Source organism: Eleginops maclovinus, chromosome 18 (assembly GCF_036324505.1).
Source record: "Eleginops maclovinus isolate JMC-PN-2008 ecotype Puerto Natales chromosome 18, JC_Emac_rtc_rv5, whole genome shotgun sequence".
Taxonomy (NCBI): domain Eukaryota; kingdom Metazoa; phylum Chordata; class Actinopteri; order Perciformes; family Eleginopidae; genus Eleginops; species Eleginops maclovinus.
The window spans coordinates 9,304,349-9,322,038 of NC_086366.1; the positions used below are offsets into that span (position 1 = coordinate 9,304,349).

General features: G+C 41.2%; 1 protein-coding gene across 2 annotated transcripts; it reads right to left on the reverse strand.

Moving 5' to 3' along the window:
• Nucleotides 1–4,596: 4,596 nt before the first annotated feature.
• Nucleotides 4,597–17,061, reverse strand: LOC134880641 (protein yippee-like 2). Of its 2 annotated transcripts, none has more exons than XM_063907642.1 (5): nucleotides 16,846–17,061; nucleotides 11,001–11,232; nucleotides 10,110–10,153; nucleotides 9,630–9,738; nucleotides 4,597–7,162 (listed from the first exon to the last, which is right to left on the reverse strand). In XM_063907642.1, exons 2-5 carry the CDS (start codon nucleotides 11,115–11,117, stop codon nucleotides 7,073–7,075), a joined length of 360 nt encoding a protein of 119 aa, XP_063763712.1. In that variant the 5' UTR covers nucleotides 11,118–11,232; nucleotides 16,846–17,061; the 3' UTR covers nucleotides 4,597–7,072. The 2 variants fall into 2 exon arrangements, with proteins under 2 accessions (XP_063763712.1, XP_063763711.1); XM_063907641.1 differs by having other exon boundaries at nucleotides 10,110–10,186.
• Between the last annotated feature and the right edge of the window lie 629 nt (nucleotides 17,062–17,690).

Sequence of the window (17,690 nt, forward strand, 5' to 3'; positions counted from 1 at the left end):
TTTATAGTCTCTGCAGTCCTGAGCTGTGCTGCCTTACAGCAGGTCTCCTGGCAGCAGCAGCAGCAGCAGCAGCAGCAGAGTGTGTTTGTCTCCCCTCTGCTCTCCAACACTATCAGGGACCAACCAGTGTCCCACTATACAGTATATATCAGCAGGTACACTGACAACTAAAGGCTGATTTTAAGTCACTTCCATGGAAACTGCACAGGAGGTACATTATGAACCTTTGTGAGAAACAGCTGATCCGTTCATTCCTGCTGAAACAACATGCACTGTGGAGGGCTGCTGTGATATGTGTCAAATGCCTGATTCATAACAGAACTCAAAACTATATATATCTGACATGATCTCAACGGAAATCTGAAAGTAGGCTTGCAGGAAGCAATCCCTGAGAAATGTTTATTTCTTTAAATATCTCTGTGAAAGTTTGGATTAAGTTGGACTTTGAACCCAAAGTACATTTAGATCGGATTTAGCGAGGAATTTTCTTTATAATGTACGACTATTTTTTTATATATCATATGTATTCCTGGAAACATCTGATTATGTTGTCACCAAGATGAGGTGCAGCGGCAGCCCACAAAACCCTCAATGTTCCTGAGACTATAGCAAAACACTTCACTTGTCTCACAGTACATGGCAGCAATTTTAGTCATACAAAAATCGGATAGTAATTTACTGAATGACGCACGAAGAAAAGCTGTATAAAAAGGAGTTATGTAATTCCTGATATTTCAACTTATTTAAGTGACGCATAGTGAATTGATAATAGTTTGTTTAGTTTTTAACATTGAAAGAAACAAGATCTTCCTGCACAGTGAAACTCAAATATGTGTGAAGTACAGTAACAAGAAGCTAAAACGTTTTTTGAGTGGGTGGAGTATAAACCTGAGGAGGGTTATTGGTGTTATTTGTTACTTGTTTCTTGGACTACAGGAGATATTTTCTGTATCTTTAAGATGTTTACAAGCTTGCTTTTACCAGAGCTTCCTCAACAAAAGCAACCTCTATCCTAACAGCTTTTCAGGAATAAGGCTGCACCTGAAATCTAAACAAATAAAAAAGAAAATCAAGATTGCAAAATGTAACCTATATTCTGTTCACACCTTACATTTCATTTGGTGACTGTCCATAAGTCACCTGGTGGATCTGGAGCCCAGCGGCAGAGGACTCCACCTGAAAGGAACAACCTCAGTATTGTAAAAGTGTCTGAATGCCCTTACTGTTTATGGAAGGGTTTATCTGAAGAGGAGTGTCATCACTCAGGCCGCCCTCACTGACGGCCTTTGAAAGCATTGTTTTGTGCTTGCCTTGCACATTGCTCTCCAGCTAGGCCTCGGCCCGCTTTGACTGCCTGATACAGATATGAGGTCACGGGATGAGGCAAAAAAAAACCTTCCCCTCTCCGCTGAGGCCTGTGGGTCCGTCTACCCGGGTAAACAAACAAGCAGTCTGCACTTTGCTTCCCTGAGAGGCCAATGATTCCTCTTGTAAAGGAAGGAAGAGCCACAAAGGCAGCTTTTTAGACCCTGCTGCAGACAAACAATAAGCGCATTCTGATATCAATAATCCATATCTGATGCTTAAGTGTATAACAGGAGCTTTTAGGAGGCAGATACAAAAAGTTATTCAGCGCGCTCATGAAGCAGCTCTTTGTGATACCAGTCAACAGACTAAAGGGAACGATCAAGCATTTGTGTTCTCGGTGTAATGCAGCTGGAAAACTAAATTAAAGCAATTAATCAAGGGCAGCGGCATCTTAACATGGCATGTGTGGCTGCCATTGGTATTGTGTTTTTTCCCCCAGCAACACTGAAGTGTCGCAGTGGTAATTTTGTGTTTGTCTGTGCATGATGGATGAACACTCGGGGAGCCATTAGACTTTACAGAGGCTGTGTGAGTGTGCTCCTGAGTTTGTATATTAGTGAGGACCAAAAGTTGCTACACCAATAAAATGACTGGAGCAACTAGACAGTTAGCTCAGCACAAAGACTGGAAACAAGGGGAAACTGCTAGCCTGGTGAGAAAACCTTCCTTTCAGCTTTTGTAAAAGGTTTAATTTGCATGCTGTAAGGCAACATAATATCAAGAACACAGAAAGGTTTGCCAAAAAAAAGGTATGGCATCACTCGGCCATATTGAACAGATGTTGTTGTAAAAAGTTACCTTTAAGGCTGCAAGCTGTTGGATGTTGTTTCCTTTTGACACTGCCATGGGAGGGTGATTTTTGATCTTCTCCTAACCTAACTTCCTCTTTGAGATTTGTGGTTGTGTTCATGTTTATAAAATGAAACTCAATTCAAAGGAGGAGTTCAAAATAAAATGCAATTCGTGCAACCCTAGCATCCACTTGTCCTATTGCAATAAATCGAAAGTGAACTTTTGATCAAAGGCATTTGCTCTTTTGTATTAACTGCAGAAACAAGATGCATTCTTTATTCCTTTTTTTCCATTAAATTCTTCATCTGTGCTTTCATCTGCTAGAGCTCCTATTACCTACCCTGTGTGAATAAAAAAAACAACATGAAGCTATAAAGCTATATTTAGGTCATATATGCAGATACAACTCTCTGGGTGTGTGTGCATGAAATCACAAGAGCCAATGCCATGTAAGGATAAAGGTCCTTATTTGCCTTCCTCTCTTTGTGTGTGTGTGTGTGTGTGTGTGTGTGTGTGTGTGTGTGTGTGTGTGTGTGTGTGTGTGTGTGTGTGTGTGTGTGTGTGTGTGTGTGTGTGTGTGTGTGTGTGTGTGTGTGTGTGTGTGTGTGTGTGTGTGTGTGTGTGTGTGTGTGTGTGTGTGTGTGTGTGCTCTAAATCTACTTGTCTTGACATGCAGACCAGATGTCGGTAAGGATGGTGTTTAGCTGTTAAAATGTTGTATCGCTCCTTCGATGTGTAATAAAAAACCGTAACAGATATTTAGCAGCTACAAATACATGTTTTATCTAAACCCTACATGACCCACATGACATTTCCTCCAACAGTCATAATATAATGAATATCTGCAAAATAAATCTAGGTCACAAAGGGTTACTAAACACATTGGTTGTTCTTTGCCTATTTTGCACATCAACTGTAATCATCACACATGTATAGTAATCCAGACAGTCAGCGCCTGCCCTACTTTGGCCCCGGAGAGACAGAGGCACAGTAAACATAGACATCAGCACAGAGGGGCGGTCAGGTCACTTTAAAGAGACACAGGAGGGGGGTGGGCATGCATGGCAGACCCAGACAGTGCATGGCACCAACTCCTCCACCCCTCCGCTTTGGGAAAATAACGAGGGTGAGACGGGGGTTGCTAGGAGACCTTACCCAAAGCAAATACAGCCCCATCTGCTGCAGCGAGATTTGGAGTGGGTTAGCCAAGTCGGACAGAGAGAGGGAAATCAGCCCAGGAGGATCATTGAAAACAAGCTGAGACAGGGGACGATAGAGAGAGGAGAGAGGGAGGGATAAAGGGTGGTAATGAGACATGAAAGGGAGAAAATGAAATCAAGATATGAGAGTGAAGGGGAGTAGGAATTCAGAGGAGGGTGCATGGGAGGGATAGGAGAAAAGTAAGCATGACGGGAAGCTTGATTAATGAATGACTAAAAAGTCTGACTCCCACTCATAACCTTCCTCCGGCACACACACTTACACACACATCTTCAAATCCATCTTCACAAAATCACCATGAACACATCACTCTCCGAATTAGATTACTTTCATCTAGTCTAATCACACCATTTATAACAAACGCTGGTGGCGTCAGAACCAAGTTGCTGCTTGATTTTTCAAGTCCCCCATTAGTAACAGACGATGCCCTTGTTACCATGGGGACAACACAATTTCACCATGAGAGTTCACTGTTGAGATGCAGCAGGCTTTGTGCCCACGTTATGTGATGACGCCTGGTCAATTCACACAAACATCCACCTCATATTTAGTGTGAATGACTCACTCCTCTCCTCTTTGCTGTTGACATTGGGGTGCAGAGGCTGTATGATGTATCTTTAGTCACAGAGAAGTATGCAAAGATACAACTGAGTCTCTCAACAGGATTCTTCATTTTAATATCAGGACATAACTGTTGAATATGACATTCATTTTATCTCAGATGAAGTCAATATACTTGGCTTTGATGCTACAGCCTTATTGGTAGATAAATAGTCTATTTTGATGCTCACTAATTTAGTTTGCAATGCCACATCTAAAAATAAGCAATAACTAAATCTTTAGTACTAAAAGTAAAACCTGATAAGAGTCTTGCTAACCAGCCACCCTTAGAAGTAGAAGTAATAACTGCAGTCTGTGACTCCAGAGGCCTTAATGATTTCATGTGGTTATGTGACCTTTTAATCAAATATTTAATGTATTTAACTGACTAATCAGTTCAAAAGGACAAGAGCTGGAGAAAAAACCAGCTCTGTTTGTTTGCATTGAAGAAAAAGCAGCATCCATTTTCAAACATTAATAGTTCAAAATATGTTTTTTGAGTGATTGGTCGGACTTAATTAAGGTGCATTACCAAATGATTGAAGGGCCCCTTTTAAAAAGCATGCCGCTGAGAGAGTTATGGTCACATGACAATAAACAAACACTTAGCCCATACAGATATCAAGGTGCATTTTATTAGATGAAGATCCAATGATATATAGTCAACATCAGCATCCTCCTTTACAAAAGACATTAAAATTGAAACATTTTCAGTAAAAAAGTAGTATCGTACAGCCAATGTGGGGTACCAGAGAGAAAGCATGACATGACCTAAATCATATTCATTCATCATCGTATGGATCATAGATAAAACACAAAACATTAACACTATTTACAGTCTGTAACACAGAGGTCGACATGAATGGTAATCCTCTTGGTGAATACAGTAAATAGAATATATTCATATATTAGGATCTTTTGTTTACAAAATCATAATGCATTATATATCACAGAGAAAGGCTATCCACAACCTTGGCTTTCAGCTGTACACACCCCCTTGTTTTGCAACACTTTGACAAAGCAAAATGGGATCTTTTGTTTGGTAGATTTATTGTTGAAGGGTGGATTCTTTGGTTGTTCTGGGTTTAATGTTGCAGCCTCCGACTGCTGAGTCAAACGAATCTGTTTTAGATTTGGTTGTAACTGGAGAGTCCATTTACAGGGCAACTTATAGAGCAATGTTCACAAAAGCGGGAAAGTATGTGTGACAAACAGGGCAACTCATTTTACTTTTCTAAACCAGGGTCACATTTAACCTGTAAAAGAAGGAACTTGTAGCTTCAACGAACTGAGGAGAAACCGATAAGATGTTGTATCACAACACAAAATGTTCTTTTCACAAAATTGTGACGAGGACCGAGCACAAAACTGGTCAGATCACTTGTTTTACTTCAAGCATGCATTTACGTTGCATTTCCACGAGATGGATTCTCTCATTTGAAAATAACACATTCCCATTTGAGACAATTACACACCCAGCACATTAAGTTGGATCCTTGCAATAAAAAAAGTAGCACAAAGGTACCTGAGCAATGCTTCCCATTAATGTTGCTTCAAATATTACCCAGGGGGTATAACTCAGAGGCCCGTGATGCATGAGGAATATTTAAACCAACTGAAGAGGACGAGAAATAATCTAAAACTGGGGAAAAACTTAAGAAGATTATGAGCTGGTGCATTTAGGAAGAATAGAATAACCCAAAGTCCATCCTATGCATTGCTTCAAAATGTTGCCCAGTAGGTTCTTAATTATGTTCAGTTAGGGCCAGTTAGTGAAGATCAGTGTAACAGCAGTTAAACAGCAGTCATCCCAGACTGAAAGAGAGTCTAAGAGTGAAACCTTTTTATACATATGCATCTACAGTACACTCCTCTGTGGTCAAGTATCTATATCTCGTAAATTCAGTAACATTAATCCTTTACTTTATGTGTTAATTTTCTTTTGCAATTTCCCATGGCCCATGAAACCAGTCATGCATTGGCCATTTCTTTCAGTAATCTGAATCACACTGTTATCTCCATTATAGCAGGCATTGTGTCCCCAGCAATCACCTCAGCTCATTTTATCATCTAAAAGCAAAATAATTCTCTCAAGCCTTTGGAAATCCCGGCCAAAGTTGTTCACCTGAGACACGCTTATGTTGTGTAACTCTATCTGGCCAAGTAACAAAGGTGGACGCAGCGATGCATCTGCAAACACCAGACATACACGGGAAGGATCAGCAGATCATTTTACAAGATTCGTTGTATTAAAGGATGAATCAAACTCAGGGGAGCTGCTTTGCTGCTGAGAGGGCAAATTCCTGTGAGGTATTAGGACAAGCCGGTGGCTGTCCGTCTGTCTGTATCTCTTTCACTCGGCCCATCCTGAGCTGCATCACTGGCATTACATGGAGTGAATCCCAGCCAGAAGCCAGAGATCGGCCTTGTGGGCAGCAATCCCTGCAACCGACCCGCCCCCAAAACCCATGTGCTTGGGCCTCCATGCCAAGCCTCAGCGCCAGGCCTCATCACTTGCCCAGCTGGCACGGCCCCGTACAGCGAGATTTACTATAATCATCTCAGGTCATCTGATTTAAGCTGGGGACGGAGTGAATGCCCATCAGCTGGTCAAACACGGCCAATGAAAACCGCCAGGCCATCCTTACTGCTCTGTTATTGGCTAAATATACACCCAGCAACCTGTTAACAACTTGTTTTAACATAAAGGCAAGGTAGAATACTTCAAGCAATGAAGAGGTATAGAGGGAGTGTTGCCACCTTTTTGAAAAGCTATCGACGTATGTTTCAGTCAAAACAACAACGGGAAAACAAGACATCTTGCTGGCCAATCACCTAGTCCTGCTAGCTGCGTACAAGCCTGCCTAGTCTGTCTCTCTGTCAAGCTGGGATGTCTGGGACCTTGATGTGTATGTGTGTGTTTCTGTGTGTGTACATCAAGAGGCCTGGTAGGGAGGGATGGGCAGAGTTACAGAGGTTAATGGTAAATCAGCCAAACCAAAGTCACACACTCACCCATCACACACAACCCCCTTCCCTCCCTCCCATTCATCCCGTTAACCCCACCATTTGTGTCCCGGCTGCTCATCCCTCAGTCCCAGCCGTTGTCCTTGATCATGTGGGCCAGCTCAATGATGAACTTGCCCTCTTTGTACTTCTGACTGCTCTCAAAGGCATGTTCCTGGAGGGTGGGACAGAGGACATGAGAGACAGCATTTAGTTAAAATGACAGACAGACGCAGAATAATAACATGTTCATGTCTTTGAGAAAAAAACAAAAGGTGCATAACAAAACTCTGCTCATGAACAGTCTTTACAGCTGAGTATGAAAATCCTTGACTCAGTCATGACCTGTCACTGTTGCTTGCTCTTTGGGAGCTGGTTATATAACTTAATGCTGCAGAGGGGCCTGCAGGACCAAATCTCTGACCAGACTGGATTGTCATAAGCTTGCAGGAGAGTGTCTCACCATTGGGAAACAGAAAAAAAACAGGCCAAAGGGTTAAGCCTTGCAATAGCCTACCCAGATGTAGAGTCTGCTATATTTTTGCAGGCTATAAAATGCATTCCTACTGTTAGGTGTGTTATCCAAAATTCCTCTGGAAAGTATGAATGGGATTTGTAAGAAAGTCTGAGCTACACAGAAGCTGATCCGTTCCCCTATGTGTTTTTCTGTTGAATGAAACACCATAACCGCTATTTCTCATAATGTATCTATACATTTTTCCTTCATAAATGATGTTGATTGTAAAAATCCTTTAAAAAGCGGGATTGCAATATCCTCGCTGGATGAGCAATTGAAAATTCCAGTAAGAGAATCAAGTAGCAATTAATGAAAACTTAGTGACTTAATAAATTCAAAACTATTGACGTTCCTCTCAGCCTCATTTGTGTTTACTTTAGGTTTGGTGTGAGTTAGCAAACATTAGCATGCTAAATAGCTAAACTATACCTGCTCAACATCAGTGTAGTTCTTACAAACCTTCAGTAAATCCCTGAACATTAAGGAAGATTTCACCTCCTCATTTTGTTCCAGTTCCAACTCACATATCCCCAAATGTGGATATTTCTGGCTCCAGTAACTGACAATGATAGCAGGAAACCTTAGCTTCAAGCTTAAAAAGGTCTTGGTGGTAAACGTTGAGGTTGAATTAGATATGCTTGCCTTTTTTAGATGAAACGTCCTTTAAAAAACAATATTTAGGGATTTGCGGGGATAATTTTGACACAGCTTTTGCTTGAAGCCCTGTTTCGCTGTCTCTAGAAAGAACAGTCTTAGAGTGTGCTGATATAGAAATGTCTGTACTTTGTTTTGTCTTTGGTTATTTTGGTTCAGAGCTGCAGAGGCACGTTATCATATTTCTTAGTTTAGAAGTGCAGTAGGTCAAGCCTCTCAAAAGGACTTTGATGACTGCGGGAAATCAATACTGCTGCAAGTGATATTAATGGAAACTCTCCATTAAGTCCTATCTAGTGTCTGTGTGCTCATCGTGTGCATGCATGTGACTTCTGTTTTCTCTGCCTTGTGGGGTCCTGACAGGAATAGAAACTACCCAGAGAAGTATCCACTTTTAAAACTGGTTCACCAGGTGTTTATACCACTTGCATAAGGAAAATTGTTATTTTTAGGTTATAGAATCAGGTTTAAGGTTAAATACGTAACGGTAAATGCTATGGTTAGAGGTTAAGCAAAGAGAGCTTGTCAATTGAGCCTTCTCAGAAGTCCGACCACAAGGATTTTTTTTTTGTTAACCCCTTCAGGATACGTCACGTGTCCTATAGTGTAAACTATCACCTCCATGCGGACAGGGTTCATCATTAACAGCTGCACATGCTCTTCTCTGTTGATATATGAAGACAGCAACCATGTGTGGATGTTGTTTGGTTCACCCTGACCTGGGACCTAAAATACCACCTGCACTAAATACATCATACACTCCTTCTGAAAAGGGAAGACAAAACTAAATAGCCTTAAACGTGCATTCTTTCTAAAGTCCATCAGGGGGCGACCTCACTGGTTGCAAAAAGAAGTCAGATTGTATAGAAGTCTACAAGAAAATGACCCTACTTCTCACTTGATTCATTACCTCAGTGAAAATGTTCCTAGTGAGTTTGTTGGCTCATGTTCTAGTTTACAGTCTTGTTGAAACTTACAGTTAATTAGATGACAAAGCAAGGTGTGATTTCGGGCGTGTTTTTTTTTAGCGTTCAGTTGTACTAGCTCTATCCTCTTGTGTTGATGCTTGTTCCAAACTACCAAGATGGTGATGGCAAAAAACGCCAAATGCAATACAATCTATTAAATCTTGATGGTATACTGTATAACAGCTTTACAGAGAATTTGACTGTAAATGTCACTCCAATATTAGCCCAAGCTACATAGTGAGGCAAACTGTCAGTTTGTAAATGTTCGATCAACACTAGATAAATAAAGATTTCTCCTTCATGTCTCCATCTGTTCTGAGAAATCTATCTCATAATTAATTCAGCCCACAGCTGTAACATGGCATTGAGAACAGGTCCAAATATAATAACCGTGCAAATAAAATTAGGGGGGTGCTATAATAACAACCTCCCAGTTTATCCTCCTCTAACCTTGAATCCAGTTTGCGGTGAGCTTGTGCATCAAATTAGCCAAGGCCACTTACGTATTTCCAGCCCAAGGTGGTCTTGCAGTTCTCACAGTAGATATCTGCTACAGCATGCAGGCCTGTGAGCAGGACTCTCTCCTCTGCAGGACCACACCCAACGTTCACCCTGAGAGATAGAGATTGGGTTTGTGGAGAGGAAAGTAGAGAGGCAGGAGAGACAAGCAGAGACAAAAGTTACAATTTAATATTGTGTAAGTGGCTCAAGTTGCTTGGTTGCATGTACTGTATGATGTGCTCAGAGTGAGTCACTGCCTCACACCCACCTACACAGCGCATACTGATAGGGCGCTAGGCCATGGAGAATAGATTGAAACAGCCTTGTTTTCACACTCAATTCAGCAGATAATGACTACAAGGCACAGGCTGGTTCTGTCATCAACACTACAGTACATGCATTATTACCTCATTTAAAACACCTGAGCATGTTAGACAACTCGTCTCCAACTCGTTGAAATGCACCAGCAGAGGGATACTCACACTGAGTTGAACAGGTAGGCCCTGCCTTGGCTGCCTTGAAACGACTGCAGAGACGAGACGAGACAAAGATGAGAAGGCTGAAACATGATTCGGTCTGATCATACGGTGTAGTTAAAATGATAAGAGCACGCTGTTGTATATTGCAATAATGCTTCAGTCAAATAAAAGAGAGAGGTTTAGTTTCGTTATAAAACACACATATGTGATTTCAGACCAGCCCTGAAATAGGAGCTCTTATTTTAAAACCTATGGAGAAAATCTATTTTCATGTCTACTTGGTGCGCAGTCTTCCAGTAACAGCCCATATGCTCCTGATCAGATCACAGTTGGCAATAAATGGGTAACTTAACCACTTTTTCTAGCCGGCCTTTTTTTATCCATAACATGAAAGCTGCTATTGAAGGGAAACAATGAACAGACTTGTGTCGTCCACCTGTGTTACGATCGGCAGAAGGCCTTTGTGCACAGGTGTGCAATGTTTTCATAATCGTATGTGGAAAAGGTGATAGTGCATTCATAATCCAATTTACTAACCAGTTTAAAACATAATCCATCCACAGGCAATAGTGTGGCGGCAGCTGACACAGACATGCAGGTGTTCAGCCTGTTGTTTGTTCTCATAATTCCTCATCCGTTCTCCCTCTTTATTAATCTTCAACGCTTGTCCTTTTAATGACTGTTAATCTTTGTCAATAAGGAAATTTAAGAATAAATGAAAGAGACAAAAGCTATACAGTACATTGCTTGTTTCTAAATTAAAAGAACTAAATGTGAGATTGAAAAGTAAAAGCAAAAAAAAAAGTCTGGTTTTTTTCAGTCTGTAATAATTTGACTCCTGGAGGTAAGTACTCTCCTCGGGGAGGCAAGTCACCGGAGCAGGGTGCCGGTTACCTTGGAGATGAGCTCATCGTGGTTGGCCAGGTGAGCTCGGCAGTGGATGCAGCTGTAGGTCCGGTGGCAGCTCGGCAGGTAAGCCTGGAAGGTCTTGGAGCGCGTCATTCTGACCATGGGCGGAGTTGGCGGGCGGTGCAAGAAGGGACTGCCAGCCCAGGTCGGCTCACAAGGGAAGCACCGCAACACACAGGTGAGGGCCGTGGTGGGCGGTGGGTTGGGAGGCGAACACCTGAACACAGGGGGGATAACAGAGCGGCTAATGGTTACATGGTTGTGTAACAGCTGCTTCCTTAAACTGGTTTGTAAACTGAGCCACAGGTGTATAATTGCTGATGGGATTACCACCTGCTCTGTGTGTTCGGAGAATTTTCCAGCCTGTTCGCATCTTTGAAACTCCTAAAGCCTCAAGGAACTATAATGTAATGAGACGTCATGCATTATTAGCCTGTAAAAAGTCACTAAAATGCACATATCAGTTGCACGCGGAAAACACGGATGTACTACCTCAACAGATGAGATTCAAACATTGTACAGGTGCAGGCTTCCACCACACAGATACTTCTTCGAACAGGCAAAAGTTAATCGTACATGATTGAGAGGAGAGAAAACGCACAGCCTGTGGCGAGTTGTCTATTGGAAAAAACATTTTGATTTCATGATGAATTACTTTAACCAGAGAATTGCAGACAGAGAGTAACAGGCTGCAGCCAATCAGTAAACAGAATCTTGAGACTTTTTAACATGTTGACCTATGTCACAAAGAAGTTATTCCTCCCATGTACTTTGTTTGTCTCAAATGGTCTACAGAATGAATTACATTCCCCTCAACCTCAAGTGTCCTCTGTGTTTAGTGCTAATAAGCTAATATGGCATTGCTAAAACGCAAAACTAAGAAGTTGAACATTATACATACATTAAAACCCTTTAACATCTTAGCATTTATTAAGCATTTGTGTAAGTACGAGCATGGTTGCGCTAGCAGTCCAAACCCCTAATGCTCAATGCATTGTTGTTAGCAGCTACAACCTCAAAGAGCTGCTTGTGTGGCTTCAGACTTTTAATTCCAGGTACTTAAATATGTGGGTTTGCTGCTTTAATGTATTATATACCTTTCATTTTTTATTACCTTAGGATTTTGGACTGTTTGTGAAATTGGCAGCTCGCACTAAGGGAATATATGGTTGACATTCTATAGACCAAACAATTACTGACTTGACTGTTATGGCATTACATTGATACTGAAAATGATCATTACTTTCAGCTGTCTCCATTAACCCGCGCTCAAACCATTCTACATTAACCAGTTCGGAGCAGCAAACACAGGCAGAAACGCTAGCTCTCATTCTGTGTTTAAGTCTATGAGTCTGCAAAGATAATCTGCTTAGTGTAGCACAACTGTGAGGATCGTGCCCTGCTCACTCCATGATATCCAAATAGACCGAGCCCTTAAAATACTCCTGCTGGTGTGCCCTGGTGACTGAGAAGATTAGTGAGCCGGCCTGGGAACTCGTCCCACAGGCTCAGAGGACGGGAGATAGTTTTGACTAACTGTACATGAGGTAGGTTAGGAGCCTGTGCTCTCTACCTTGAGCTGCAGATACAATCTTTGTGGTTTTTATTGCTTAATGCAAATTTAATTGTGAGTTTAGCCCTGTAGCTCTGCTGCTAAATGCAAACCATCAATCACTAGCTTTAATCTGATTTATTCCACAGTGCTACCTCTCATAAAGCTGTTGAAGAGCCTCACTAAAACTGTGTATGCTTTTTATTGTCTACCTGCCTATTCTGACTGCTATTCTTTCTGCTTTGAATTGTCAATCTAGAAAACAACATTTCTAACTATGACTCTAAGAACTATGAGTCCGTAAGATTATGTAATAACTTGTTGTTTCACATATCACTTTCACAACACAACGTCTCACTCTGTTTCCTCTCCTTCCTGTCTGTCTTTACTGAACCATCTGGAAAAACTAATAAAATAGTGAATGGAAGCAGGAGGCCTCTGTGAGTTCAGCACAAACAAGAGAGAGAGAGGCCTCTTGACTTCACTGCTCTGCAATATGATTGTTTTTAGAGGGGCTGATAGAGGCTCCAGTGCCTTTGGGAAGGAGCGTGGATATAAGAAATAAGGCAGTCAGACATTCCCTTGTTTTCCCTTCTCTGACTTGGTGCCAGCGGCGTGGGATTGGGGCACAAAGACACACTCAGTACAGTCGTCAGAGTTGACCCCCCCGACACACACACACACACACGCTGACACACAGACTGGTGTTTAACCCAAAGCCTGTTTTATCCTCCCGGTCATTTCAGGACTGAGGACAAGGAAACAGTTTATGTTGGATCAATTCCTCGGAGATCTGATCGAAATATTTAGAACTGCGATACATAATTTGCAATGTCTTACATAATTAAAGATGTTTAAGATTTGTATATTTGGCTGCTGTATAATTTAGAGCTGAATTCATATTTAGGCCACATAAGCCCCCTTAAGTCTTTGTAATAGTAAACTGAATATATATGAGAATTAGGCTGTTGATTAGACAATTTGAATTTCAATTAATGAAGAAAATATCTAACATTTGCACAAAGTCTACACATTATAGCTCAGTAATTATCAGGTATAGGTAATCTAAAATTTCTAAGTTTAATTACATCATTTTCACAAAAGCTACTTCTTCTTCCAAGCCTCTACGGTCCGCTGCATTTGCTACAAGTCACTCAGGATAAAAGTATCAGTCTATAATATAGACACAGCTGACAGGGAGATGTTTACTTAAAATATCATCCAAAGAAAAGCTCTGTGGGAAGCTGTTCACTTTTAGCATGTTGAGTGCGTCATGATACTAGTGTGCCCTCATCGCATAGACTTTGAACAGTAGTGCTGGATTATATTGGATATACATGTCATGTATAACATACGTAATCCGAGTGGAGTTGTCTCTGTGTATTATCTGCCGTCTCTGGAGAATCAGGGTGCATGACATTGGCTTTGAATACTTCTTGATACACAAAACGTGTAAATGATTAACATACATTGTCATTCAGATAACAAGGTCGATAATAAACTACTGCTATTTTAGTTTTTTCGAGCTAAAATGGCCAACAATGCATTCTCAGTTATCATTAAGTAAACATTGTTGGGTTTTGCACTGTGGGTCTGACAAAACAAGATATTTTTAGGATTCAACTTGGACTCTGTGAACTTGTGACAAACGTTTATTCCCTCTTTACTGACATTTAAAACAAGACACCCGATTAACCAATAGAATAATTGCATAATAATTTCATTAACTGATAATGAAAATAATAGTAGATTGTAGCTCTAGAGATATTCTGGCTTTGATTTGATATGCATAAAATCGACTGATTTTGCAATGCTATACTAGCTTGAAGACCTGAGTTGTTCCATAAGAAAACAGCTTTTTTTGGTTCCAGGGGGTTAAGGACTAAGAATACCTCGAAACACAAAGTTCAAGGAAGGCAGGTACAGGCTCTAGTACTGCACTTAAAAGAGGAACAAATTCTGACAGCTGCACAATGAGGCTATTTCATATTTCTACACGATTAGTTTCCAAGGACAGAACAACACTCATCTTGGTGGGTGGACATGCTTGAAACTCATTCTGCAAGGCAAAATTGTTTGTAGGAACAAAGATGATGACGCACTGTAAAATGTTGACAGTAATTCATACTGCCTCTCATTTAAAAAAAAGCCTCTTTGACAGAATAACAAATTGCATAAATGATCAGATGACTAGAAGATCTGTTGGCTGTAATTCAGATGGGCGCCAGAAGCAGGAAGTTTTAGTACGACTGACGTCTGCATAACTTCAGTGTGTCTTGTGTTTGTCCATCTTGTATCTGTTTAGATCTTAGTCTGCCTGTGTCTTCTCTCCGTCTGTCCCCATGCCTCTCAGCCTGTTTGTGTATTTGTTTTCCCTGCTGTCACTCTTGTCTATTCATCAGTTCTGCCGTGAGTCGCTTGAGGTCACAGCGCTGTCCATTCTGGTCATTTCTGGGTGTCATCACAAAAGGCTACGTGCCATGAGTTTCAACATCCAAAAGGGCCCTTGTATCCAAACAAAAAAACCTTTGTTATGTAACGCACTGATGCTGCCGCTGCTGATGCTGCTTCTGACAATGATCGAGAGCAGGAGGAAGCGATTCAAAGCGGGAGGGGAAGATGAGAGTCAGACGGGGACAGAAAGGGAGTTGAATTGAACACATAAAGAGAAAGGGAGGCAGCAATGTGTGTCCCTTTCGGCGGTGGATGAGCAGTGTGTGTCCACCACTGCCCACATGCTGCACCGACAGGATTTCTGTACTTCATGTACTTTCTTCCTGCTCTGAGACAGACAGCATACAGCAGCATGACATCACTGAGTAAAGGAGGAGAGAACTGGCCCCCCCCCCTCCCTTGAACATATCAAATGTCACTGATGGAGCGATGTTTCTGCATCCCAGGTGTGTGTGTCTGGTTACTGTTGCTCTGTTTGATCTGTACTCAGTACCAATATTCTTCTGTTTGTCTCTACTTTGTACCCTGTGGAGAATACTGCAGCTTGTTCTCAGGTGCTTTATAAACTCTTACTTACACATTCTTTAAATGCTTATTATTCAACTTGTTTACACATAAAATCTCTGTTGCATTTCAGTGTGTGGCTTTCAGATAATAAACAGTGAAAGCGACAAAAAAAATCAAATGGCTGACCTGTGAAACCCTAGGCACATTTACACAAACACATATTATAGACAACTTCTGTTTGTGTAGTCCTATGTGCAAAGGATCACATTTCAAAGGCCTGCAACACTCTGACCCCTATCATCGATCCCTGTGTATCGAACCCTCACATCATCAATAACTATCTGCATTCACACTTTGTAATAAAAATAGATCGGTGCAAAGGTTGTGACTAAACTGTCTCACAGGGACTTTATTTAGTAAATGCTTTTGGAAGAGGGGGGGGGGGGTGCAACATTTTCAGCTCCTCTCTGGCCTAACTTGAATGGTCTGTCATTGACTTGTTGGAAAGGGTAGATGTCACGTGGGCAAACACGTCAATAAATACACAAAAACATTAAGGCTTAAGGTTTACAGTGTGTGATTATTGAATCAGGTCACAAGCAGTGGCGCACTTCATCTGGGGCACAACTTCAGCCACCACACGCAGCACAGATGGCGGGGATGCCTCAGCTCAGCAATTCTCAAAACACACACACACACACATACACACCCACACACACACACACACACACACACACACACACACACACACACACACACACACACACACACACACACACACAGAAAAGCTTAAAATATGTAATGACTTTGCAATATCGATGAGAACAATGTGATTGTCGTCAGAGCTTATGATCACAATGTGCGTATTACATGGTCCCCCGTATTGATCACCACTGTCGTGCACTATCACGACTAAGCGCGCACACGAGGGTGATGGCGCATACGTGTAGGGCTGCCACCACACAAACAGCATGCGTCCTAATAATAACAACATGTAGACACTTTAACTCCACTGCACAGTATAACTCAGCATCCAATCCTCGAAGAAAAGACTAGTCCTGGCATGATTAATACATTTCAATGTCATGTAATACGGGTGATTCTTGGCAGGAAATAATTTATATGCAATAAACTTGTTTTTTATTGTAATATCACAGCACTTGTGCATGAATGTTAAAAGTTGCCTCGGTTAGAAAGTATTGCATGGGCTCTCCATCACTACATCGACGCTGGAATAAGCTTCTTACCGCGATACGAAAACAGTGCGTAACAACAAATGCACCCCAGTGAAAAATAACGCAGAGGAAATCATTTTACCTTTGAAGGGAAGAAAACACGGATCTCCACGTAGCTTAGAAGATGTCGCACCTCCTCGTTTTTTCTCGTGGCAGTGCCAATACTAAACCCCCTTTCGCATTCCTTCCAAGGCAAATTTCCTCTTCTCTCTCCAGTCCTGGCAAGTCCTGCAGAGACGCAATGTTTTGACGCGCAATGATACCCAGCAGAGTTTAGAAGAGCAGAGGTAAAGAGTGCTGAAGCAACCAGCCGGAGCGAGAGGGTTCCCTCCAACTCAGTTCTGCGTTCGTAGAATAACCGTTACACAGTCAGTCTGATTGTTTAATGAATAGTTTAGCGGTGTATCTTGTGTCATTCATTACAAATACTGTTGCACTTGCTTTTATTTAATGTTAGATGATGTAGGAATGCTTTTGTCATTTTGTTTTAGTGTAAGATTTTTCTCTTCAGATTATGTCCAGTGTCTCGTTGTTTTATGTTTTATTTGGATGTTTAGCAGTAGGATTGGGACACAGCTCTGTTACAAGTAAAAGTCCTTTATTCAACTAAAGACAAAAGTATTGACATTTAAATATACTTAAAGTATCAAAGTACTCGTTATGCAAATTGGCCAATTTCACAATCATATATGTTTTGATTATAAGTATTGTTGTAAAGATGCCTTACTTTCTTCGGTTTCTGTCCAGTGTCTCATTGTTTTATGTTTATTTAGTCTGTTACATATACTGTTGCATATGCAAAGCTTTTTCATACAAATAAAAAATTGTGATGGGGTTCTTAACTTTGTTAGGCTGTTAATACTTAATCAAAACTTTACATGACAGGTCTAACGGTCTGAAAGACTTCATATTGTTTTTGTTTTTTAC

What these genes read in the sequence shown, in the direction of transcription:
- LOC134880641 (XM_063907641.1), bottom strand. Translation starts at nt 11,117, where the DNA reads ATGGTCAGAATGACGCGCTCCAAGACCTTCCAGGCTTACCTGCCGAGC. An exon ending in ACGATGAGCTCATCTCCAAG is followed by an intron (nt 10,187 to 11,000) that starts GTAACCGGCACC and finishes ATCATGTTTCAG; the next exon opens with CCTTCTCATCTTTGTCTCGT. An exon ending in CCACCTTGGGCTGGAAATAC is followed by an intron (nt 7,163 to 9,629) that starts GTAAGTGGCCTT and finishes CCCACCCTCCAG; the next exon opens with GAACATGCCTTTGAGAGCAG.